At 31.9% G+C, this 11,270-nt stretch overlaps 1 protein-coding gene across 1 annotated transcript; it reads right to left on the bottom strand.

Annotated features, from left to right (window-relative positions):
- Positions 1 to 7,683: 7,683 nt before the first annotated feature.
- On the bottom strand, positions 7,684 to 10,443 carry LOC107909584 (dnaJ homolog subfamily B member 1). The gene is made up of 2 exons (XM_016837172.2): positions 9,733 to 10,443; positions 7,684 to 8,488 (listed from the first exon to the last, which is right to left on the bottom strand). Exons 1-2 carry the CDS (start codon positions 10,152 to 10,154, stop codon positions 8,047 to 8,049), a joined length of 864 nt encoding a protein of 287 aa, XP_016692661.1. The 5' UTR covers positions 10,155 to 10,443; the 3' UTR covers positions 7,684 to 8,046.
- Positions 10,444 to 11,270: the final 827 nt, after the last annotated feature.

Below are 11,270 nucleotides of genomic sequence, written 5' to 3'. Positions count from 1 at the left end.
TCATATTTTGAACTCATATACATATTACATCCAATTGATCGATTTCATAATCAAAATTCTAATTCAAAAATGTATATAGACATAGTATTACACCAAAATTGATTCAACCTAAGTACATGCCATACTTAAAACAAAACGGATTTATATAAACTTTGCTGAGTTAGGGAATCACTTCTTGGATATTGGATCAACTGTTGGAAAAAAATCCGATTTGAAAACGGTTTTCTTGCACAGCGAAAAATAAAAATTTTGAAAGTTGATCAAGTTTGTGATATTTATAGCAATAGACCTTATATCAAAATTGTACCTGTGTTTTCGGATACACAGATCCTTATCGTTCCCGACTTTCAACCAAATGATCTTCTCTGCTACTCTTGTACCACGAATTTCCTCGAGTGTGGGCTTGATCAAATCGAATCAAACACAGAAACTAGAAATAATTTTCTTTTCTTTTGGGGTGAAAACGAAAATTCTCTTCTCAAATAGAAACTGGCAGAATCGTTATTTTGGAAAATATATTTAATTATTAGAGAATAAAAGTCTCTCTATTTTTGGGCAGAATAACGATATCTTAAAGTTGTGTAAATAGCTTTACCGGTGCCATCTATTTATAGGGGGAGAAGATAGAACCCTTGTTGAATTAGAGAAGTTTATTTCAACTAAATCCTATCCTAATAGGATGCAAGGGGCAACAACCCTAGTTAAATATACTTGGGTTTTTAGTCCCCCTTATTACATAAGGGGCTTTTGGGCCTCTTCCATATCGGGTCCAATTACAAGTACTTTCGGGCTTTTAACCCAATACTTATTTCTTATTTCCCAAAAATTAAACTTCAATATATAATTAAATAATTTTCTCTTCCCAATTTTACCCCTGGTAAAAATATGAAAATTTTACCCCTTATAAAATTCTCGAGATAATATATTTAATATTTCGCCATTCAACTTGTTCACTATGATCGTGTGGATTATTTTCATTTTTGGGCTTTAAAATAACTCAAAAATATAAACTCAATCTTTCGATCATTTTTTAGAAATCCTTGTTCATTAGTAATGAATTCATTTCTCATTTTCATTTCCATTTCCATTTCCATTTTGAGAAAACAACATTCATTTTTAAATTATTTCATTTTCTCCAATTTCATTTTCATTTTGGAGAAAACCATAATCATTTCCTGAATGTTTCCTATTTCTCCATTTCTTCATTTCTATTCATTTTTGTTCATTTGATTCATCATGCAATTCATTTCTGGTTTCAATGAGCTAGCGGGGGGACTGATTGGAATATGCAATTGAGGCTCAAGTGATTTATAATTAAGTTCCAGCTTTCCGCCTATTAATTATAAACTCATTTAGTCATGAAGTCATTCCACTATAGTATCATGACTGAGCTCTCCCAAATGACATACCATTACGAAACCAACTCGATTAGTGCTCGTCCAATGACTTTATCATAAGTGTGTTATCTTCATAGGATGTCCTTAATCTTTTTGGGATAATATCCATTCTCCCAATACGATCCAATTTTATCTCATGACAACCATTACATCTTCCTTTATGAAAAGTAAATCACTATCAAATAGTGATCAAGCCATCTATAACAAAGAAGAACGACCCGTGGCCATGTTTACATTTCATCAACCATGTAATGCCAATACAAGGGTATCATTTACCCATGTTTCGGGCTATGAATTCCACTGTTATGAATGACGCTACATACTACAAAAGTCGTACACCTAACACACTAGTTTTCAGTTCCATATCTACTCGAACTTGGGCAGTGTACGAGTCACACATACATAGTTTGTCATCTGATCTTTCATAATTTAGTGTAGTAGATTAAACTAGTTTTCGTACTTGAGGAGCTTGAATACGAGAAATTTTAGTATGTTTTATTTATGCTTTCTTAGTTTAGTTAAATTCAATAAAAAGTGCATTTTAAGTCTTTTGTTGACCCTAGGGGTTGAATAAGGCATAAAAGCTAACGTACTTAGTAAGTGTGTAGGAGGCCATTCAAAATCATGGGAACTCAAAGCTAGCCGCTATGTTGCAACACGGGCAGATTGATGTCGTAACATAGGGAGCAGAATGCAAGAACCGCTATATTGCCTTGGGTGTCGCGACATAGCCAAGGGATGTCCTGACACACCCCAAAAGCTACCCTTAAACCATGCATATTGCCTTCGATGTAGCGAAACTGGTCCTGTACGGAAAGCACTTAGGGGCGTTTTGGTCTGCACAATAGAAATTAAAGACAATAATGTCAACTAACCTAGGGTTGAGGACGACAACAACCCTAACTTTATAAATAGGCTCTTAAAACACTTTTTTAGGGACAACTTTTCATACTTCAAGTTTTCTTTGTAATTTTAGTTTTCCTTTCTTTTAGGCTTTAGCTTTATTTCAATTCTTTTCTATATTGTGTTCTTCGGAGAATGCGAGTTGTACCCGTGATCAAACTATTGTGGATTCTGCGCTTCAATCAATACAATTCAGGATTCTCTTAAACCTTTCTCTTGATTCATTATTTATGTTTATCTGTATTATCAAGATTATTGTGTTCATGAGATCCACAAGGAACTAATCCTTTTATGGGGGATTAACATTAGCGAGTAGAGGTGTGATTAATTAATTACTATGTAGGGTTATCTTAGCGAATCAACTGTTTGGAAGAGGAAAAACTTAAACCCTAAGCTTGACGACCCTAGGAAGTCATTTAGGTGAGAATTAACCAAAAATTGGTATGGTCTATCCGTGAACACCTTATCCCCAAATCGCTCTAGACTATGAAGTCGAGAGATAAGTAGTTCTTGTTGACTCGCTAGTTTAGTGAAAGATCAAGAGATCCTACTAGGGTAGTGACTAGTTCATTGAGTAGAAGCCCAAAATAAGAATTAGTTGTGATCACCAATGCGAGCTAATCACCCATTCTTAGATTTGATTAAGTTAGAATTTATATACCCGAAGTTCACTTTACTTTTGTTATTTTTATTTTCGTTATTATAAAACCAAAAATCTTCTCTTTATGTTTATTCATAGTATGATTTATTTAAAGTACTAATTAGATTTATTTGCATTTAGGTTAAGGTTAATTTAGCTACTTCGTTATAACTATATTACAACCTGACTTGTATACTTGTGAGCACCGCGTCGATTCCTTATCTTTTAGTTGTAGTATTCACACTCTGGATGTCGGTACGTCCAGAGGTGGTCATCATCCACTTAGGATTTAGGTTTATTACACTATGAGCATCACAAGTGAATAAATCCATAAACGGATTAATGATCTATTCTTATTGGGTCCAGTCTGATTTACTATCAGTCCAGTCAGTCATATCTATATCTCTATCTTCTTGGAGTCATCCACTCCGATGCCCAAGACAAAACATCTCCCTAATTAGACTTGATAGACAAAATATTAGTCTTTCAATTGGTTTGCTCATTTACGATTAGACTAAGGACATGTTTAGGTTTATCTACTAATACAAGTTTTCTTTTTGTATTACGATCCAACCATGTAATAATGCTCAGTATTAGTTTAAACATTAGACAACCAATAAACAACATTTGCTTCCATTTTGCTTTGATTGCAAAAAACATTTGAGGACAATCATTCAAAGTATATTAATGTAATCAATGAATTTATTTTATTAATCAACCTATTCGAAAAAATTACAAGTTTACAAACGAATATACTACACTCAAGGCATCATATCTAACATCAACTGTTCAAACTATTAGGAATCTGCAATACCTGTGTACAGAGAAAACAAATCGTATGCTAAGTAAATACGCTTAGCAGTATTTCCATGATTCAAGTCAATATAAAACAAATTTAAAACTTATGCATACATTCAATTTATAAGAAATCTTTATACAATTCTATTCCAACAATCTCCAATATAATGTAAGCATACATACAATCATTTTTAACACACTAAATCACTATGCATGCAACCCAACTTGTCATTTTCCATTCATTTCACAAACTACCAATTCAATCCATATTGTCATCTTTATGTACTTGATGTCCACGGAACTAACTAAAAAGTTGACTCAGGCAAGTGCACATATCAATTAATAGTATAGCTACGGTGAGAAAAGATATTCTCCACAAAGAATAAAAGTACTAGCAATTATTGTCTTTCTATTATTTAACCGAATAATTCGAGTGATTGATTAAAACAAAAATTTAATTAATTAATTAACTAATGAACACGACAAAGAATAAAATAAGAAAACAATTGAATAACAACCAAGAAGCAAAACAATACCTACAAAACAATTTACCTAGATTTCATCTATCATTATCAATCTAAATTATGCAATTTCTTTGCTTAGTACCTTAATCCATAGAAATCCCTAAATTATGCTAATATCTCTTTCGAGCATAAGAGCAACTAACTCTAGATTGATTAATTAAAATTTATTTCTAATTAAAACCCCTATTATCGCATTAACTCGTGCTATGGATTCCCCTATTAGATTTGACTCTAATCTGGTAGACTTATGTCGTCCTATTTCTAGGATTACATGCAACTCCACTCAATTATGCAAGACCTACTCTTAAACAAGGTCTACTCAATCACCGATTTAAGCACATTAAACATGGAGTAATAATCTAGAAATATCAAACCAACAATTAAGCACACATAATTGAGAACAAGAAACTAAGTATTTATTACGTAAAATAAAAATCAAACGACAGAATCCATCATAAGGTTTACCTCCCTAGGTATTTAGAAAATTAGTTCATGCTTAAAAATAAAAACATCCAAGATGCAGTATAACCGAAAGAAATAAAGAAACTCATGATAACTTCCTAAGAAATCATCTGGGAATTTTTAATCTTTATGGAAATCTACTTTAGAGTCGGCTTCAATGGTGTTTTTCAAGTTGTTTTCTTGAATATTCTATGATGGCTCTCTCCAATCTTCCTATTTTTTTCATATATACGGGTTAGAATGCTCGGAAAACTTAAATGCTAATTGGAATGACTAAAAAAAAACAGAATAACAACTAGTCCTAACTTCTTGAGCTAATTTTAGTTGAGTAGTTAACAACTACTTTCTCTGATAGTGTGGACCTTGCAAAATGATGAAAACATTGATTGAAGAGTAAGCTACTATGCATACAGATATTCAGTTTATCAAGATTAATGTGGATATGTTCACAATGTCCTACAATATTTTCACCTTTCATTTTTTTCTTGCTTTGTTGTATGCTTTGAAAACTACAAGTTGATGATGTGACTCATGAGTTCAAGGTTCCTAGCATTCATTCTTGGATATTTTTGTTAATTATTAATAATTTAATCATTTATTTTACATTAAATAAAGTTTAAAGTTGTTAGAAACTTTTGCTGCTTCTTTTCTTCCATTTCATGTTCGAACAACAAATAGAACAACATTTTTGGTGTAGTCAAGGTTTTTGAGTTGATATGTTTGACTTTTTAATAACATGGCTTATGATTTAATCTTGTTGAACAGTAAATGAGGAAGTAATTCCGTGCTACATGTTATTATCATCTTTCAATCGATTGACTTGGAGGAAAAGAGAGAAGTTTAAGGGTTGAAGATGCTTATCCTTATCTTTTGAGAGAGTTTTGAAGCTACTAAAAGACTTGTTTATGAAGGGTTTTATGAGATAATTACTTAAGATGATTCAAGTGATAAATTCAGGTTTGAAATAAGAGTTTAAAGCTTATCAAAACACTGTCGGAGGGACTCTTGTATCATCATATGAATAGGTTGTTTGTGTTGCACATTAGAAACTATTTTTTGGAGTGTCTAAGTTGAATATTTTGCTGTATTTTTTTGATGTTTTAATAGATCTTTTTTTAGGTATTATTTAGAGAGATTTGCTTGATTGTAAGTGAGGTATCAATGGGGAGAATGATTTATAACTATTTGAATTTAATATTAGGGTTGTTAATATCCAAGTTTGATGTTTGTAATGGACAATTTGTACTTTAGCTAATAATTAATCCGGATGAATTTTTTAATAAAATCATTCTATAAGCAAGACTTCACAAACGTATAATTATTAATCCGAACTATGTTAACAAATATTACATGTTACTTCTTATTTTCCCTTATTATAAATTGTTTTTTCTCAACATCTTTTTCAACATATATTCAAACAACAACGATGATGAAACAAGTGAAAATCAAAAAAAAAAAGAATTCAAAAAGTAATTTAATATTAAAAATAAGATTATTTGGTTCAATAATTGAATCGAATGGAAAGTATTTTGGCTAATGCGCTGTTGTACATAGGGAGGTGGAAAATATTGAGAAAAGCCAAAGTATTTACTGGATTTCAGTTTGATAATAATTAAACATATTTTGATACCTTCAGTTTCTTGTTCAATGTTAAAAGAAATCATTTTTTTTTATTTTTAATTGTTTTTTAATATAAAAATAAGTATTTTCCGAAACTAGTTAGATAAGACACTTGCCACAACCAAATCCAATAACATTGATTGGTTAAACCACATGCTTTTACATTTTCTCATAACTTATTCTATTATTAATATTTTAATAATTCATCAATATAATTATATTTATTATGCAAGCAAAATTTCGAATTAATCTGATATCTCTATCATTTCGATCTAAATTATTGTTTATATTAATATATATATTAACAGTTGAAATTTTTTTGCATAAAACAAAAGGTTAGAAAAAGTTGACATGCATGATCTACATGAATGAAACATGAAATATGACGGTTAAATTATTAAAATATCAATTGTAGAAAAAGTTATAAGAGAAGGTAAAACCATTTTACTTTTAAATATTTGATTTTTGTTGTAATAATTTATAAAAAAAAAGAATGTATATGTTTCTATTATTATTTATTTGTGTTTATTATTTTTAGGGTAAACTACACTAATAGTTATCCAACTATTTTTTTTTTAGTCATCAGTCGTTAAATGGAAAACAGAAAGATAAAGTGGCAACTTTTAAAATTAACATAATAACAAATTTATTCCTTAATATTTACACATTGTGTCAATATAGTCTCTCTTTTTTTAAATTTAGCCCTCAATGTTTACAATTACCTAATTTTATCCTATTTTTTTACATGAATTATGTAAATTAAAAATGAAAACACAAATATTTTTAAAAAAAATTATGTTTATAATTAAACTAGATAACCCCAAATACATTCATTTCCTTATTCTTCAAATAGTTGAAGAGTGAACTAGAGAAGACTCAGCCATTTCAACCACTAGTGTTCAATCCAACGATGGAGAACCAAATATAGTGAAAAGAATAATAAAAGATGAAAATTATGATATTGAGTTTTTGGGTGCTTCCATTTTTGGTATTTTTCTATAAAATTTAGCTAATAAATTTATTTTTTAGGTGAAAGAGTAGAAAGAAAGGCAAATTTGCAAAAATGATCAAATTACACAGTGTATATATGTTGAGGGTTAATTTATTTAGAATCAAGACTAAATTGACATAATATATAAATGTTTAGGATTAAATTTACTATTATCGACATCAGATGATGACCTTCATAGTTAAGTAATAAAAAGATTGGTCACTACCATTTTTAAATTTTTTTGGTGATTCAACCTAAAACGAGTTGGTAATAAACACTTTTTTTACCATATAATATTAGAGAAAAGAGAGAATAAAGCAGGGAAGCATAAATATTAAGAACTAGAGCTTAAGATTAAATTTGATTCAGATTTGGGATGAATTTTTCTATAAACAGATTACATTAAGCCCAATATTTTGCAAAACCAATTGGAACCAACATTGGTTACATCCACACTAGATTGATCGTTTCCAGGATATATAGCAAAACACAAAAGGTCTTTCCCTAAACCAAACTACTCCTAAATACAATTGTATATAAATTTCCAATTAGAATAAAAGTAGACACTCTTTGCAACTCTTCAAACTTAGTTTCCTACTTAAGCACAACCTTTAGTCTTCACTGGTCCACAAATAAAATTAAACCTTATTTACATTTCACTTCACAATCAATATCCATCTCGGCCATGGACATGTACTATTTCACTATTTATCACCTCTGGCTCAATGCCCTCCTCAGATCACACTTCTGCTCTGCACTGAGCTTCGATGGAAAGATGATGTCGAATTGGATTTTGAGGTGTCCCCTCTTGCTGGGTTCTTTTGAGATCGGCATCCCCTCGTTCGGGATAACCACTTCATGACCTGGGTTCACGATATCTGTGACCGAGATCGGGAGGGTCCTTCCATCCAAGGTTGTCAAACTGAGGATGGTCCCTGTGAGGGCCTCGAGTAGAGAGATTTTCAGAGTGGCAATCAGATCATTCCCATCCCGTTTGAAAATAGCATGGGGTTTCTCATCTACCACAAAGATAAGATCGGATGGAGTGAAACCCGGTTCCTGGTTTCCTTTCTCAGGGAAAGTTATTTTTGTGCCCTTTTTCCACCCAGGCTTTATATCTATTTTCAATATTTCTTCCACCGTCTTCAGCTTACTGCAAGAGAGATCGGAAAAAAGGAAAACGATTTAGAAAAGCAAGAAAACAACAATCACACCAATAGATAGTTCAAGTGTTGAAAACAATGCAAGTGAAGAAGAAAAAGGAAAACAAATCACAACTATTTGACTTCATTGGTCACACCTTAGACACAAAATGACTGAATTCGAGTCACACAAAAAGAAGAAGAAACTTGCTTTCAACCCCAAAAAACTTAAATATATAAACAAACATACAGGATAAACAAGTAAAATTTCATAAAAGCAGCTAGTATTGATAAAAACGTGTTTTCAACGAAAGAGAGACTTATCAGCCTATAAAGGTATGTCGACAACAAAAGTAACAAGTAGAGTTTTGAAGTTCTGGCCCTGCTCATCACAATAGCATGCTCGTCTTCCTGATTAACACAAAAGATATAGTTGGGTTCGAGTGATTCAATTGTTTAGAAAAATGATGGTAGGGTGAGAACAAACGAAACTAAATTGGCAAACAACAAACAAACTGGCTTAATATTTTAAGACTGAAAATCTTTACCAAAGAAGTAACGCCAACACCTAACATTCATTCTCTAATCATTGACATGTGATTAGCACTAGCAGCAACCACTTCCAGCGTATTAACATGCTAACATCAGAAAAGAAAAATCCGAGTTCGTGAGGGCAATTTCTTAAGCACTCAACTGATCTATTTTAGGAATCAAATTCTGTAACTATCAATTTATGTTCACAATGCAATTTTTTATTAGAACAGGAAAACGAATAACTTGAACTGTACCCATGTAAAGCTTAGCAATTGAGGAGATCCCAAACTACCATCAATTTACAGAGGATGCACAAGATGCTAACTGATCCAAAAGTGATTTGGATAATTAATGATGGGTTTCATCAACTTTTCTCTCTAAAGCCGAGAAACAGAAATGAAAAACAAAAAAATCCCAGAATTCTATAAACAAAAACCAAAAACCCATCAATTCCTTTCAAAAATCATCTTTCAACATGCATAATTTCTCTGCAACTCTAAATTCAAAAGTAGTTTAACAGAAAAGGAAACAATCTCTTCAATTATCACTCAGGAATTTTCCTTATCAAAAGAATGAAGAACAATCAACACCCATTCCAAGATTGCTTCTTCCCCAAAATTCAGATTCACAATAGGAAGGGTTTAAAGCTTTCATCATGAAACAATAAACTCACATTGAAAAAAATGATAATAATGATAATAATAATAATGCATGTACTGACCCAAATTCACCGGGAATAGAGCGCGAAATTCGCATTCTTCGCCTACCACCTTTATAAAGCTCCTCCAAACTACAAAGCAACTGGGTTTCAACCGGCGACGCCTTCTTGTACCCTTGGCCATTCCTCTGGTCGAACTTGTCGGCCATACCACCGACGCCGCCGGCGCTAAACCCATTGGGGCTGGATGATTCAGCGGAGTTGAGGCCTTGTTCACCGTGAAGATCATAGATCTGACGCTTTAGCGGGTCGCTGAGGACGTTGTAGGCTTCAAAAATTTGCTTGCATTTAGCCTCGGCTTCTTTGTTGTTGACAAGGTTCTTGTCGGGGTGCCACTTCCTGGCAAGGCGCTTGTAGGACTTCCGGAGGTCGTCGTCCGTCGCGTTACGGCTAACTTTGAGAATGTTATAGTAGTCAACTCCCATTTTGAGCTCTCTTAGGGGAGAAAGAAAAGGTTTTCAGTTTTCTGGGTTTGAGTGCTAAAGGGGAATGTAATGTTATGGGAAGAGTAAATAAAAGGAAAGAAGAAAAGGGGAGTGGGGCGTGTAAACGAAGTAGAAATCGAGATAGCAGGAGCCGCTGTAATCACGCTTCTTGATTTCCTTCACACTTCCATACGCGTTTCCTTGCTTCTATTTATTTATTGCCTAACCTTCTTCATTTGCCAATACCGTTTTGCCACGTTTATGCATTACACTGTACTCCACACATTTTTTTCTAAATATGTCAATTCCAACGTTTAGTCCATATAAGCTATACATTTACTCTCTATACCCTAATTTCCTCAATTTTATTCACTTCACTTTTTCAAATTTTGAATTTTTAGTCCCTATACATTTAATCCTTGTAAGTTGCGTAGTTTTGGGTCAGATGTTTTTTGAATTTTGAAATTTTCATCTTAGCACAAATGGTGGTTGTTGAATCTATTAACTAAAATGGCATGATCTTCTCATAAATATTATTTAAAAATGACAAGCTGATATAGCATTATAAGTATGAAAATAGCAAAATGACTAAATTAGTTAATAATAACCAACCATAATTTATAAGAAGGAGGATTGATAACATAATTCAATCTTTTAAATACAAAATAAAAAAATAACGTGTTAAATGTAATTAAAATTCGATTTTATAAACCATATTTGAAATTCGTTATTATCCCTTCTAATAATGTCATCTAAATTCTTCCATATGGAAAGTATGATAAACCAATTTGAGCCAATCCATTGGTGAGAGAAAAAAGGGAGAAGTTGAAGATATTTTTTGAAATTAAGTTTTGATGCAAAATACTGAAATTTTCTGTCACCAATCTTAATATCTATTCAGGCAGTAAATGAAGATATGGTCAATATTAAAGGAGGAGCAGCAGCAGCAGCAGCAAGTTCAGCACAATAAGATGTTGATGTTCAACACCAAAATTTTATATTAAAAATTATTTAACTCTATTCTAAATAATACTAATTTTATTTTATTTACATTAAGTCTACTTGAAGTTGCAATTTTAAGAGTCTTCAATACTATCACACTTTAACCCTACCTGT

This window comes from Gossypium hirsutum, chromosome D02 (assembly GCF_007990345.1).
Source record: "Gossypium hirsutum isolate 1008001.06 chromosome D02, Gossypium_hirsutum_v2.1, whole genome shotgun sequence".
In the NCBI taxonomy this organism is placed as follows: domain Eukaryota; kingdom Viridiplantae; phylum Streptophyta; class Magnoliopsida; order Malvales; family Malvaceae; genus Gossypium; species Gossypium hirsutum.
The sequence above is the reverse complement of the archived record's forward strand: the minus strand, read 5'-3'. Positions and strand labels throughout refer to the sequence as shown.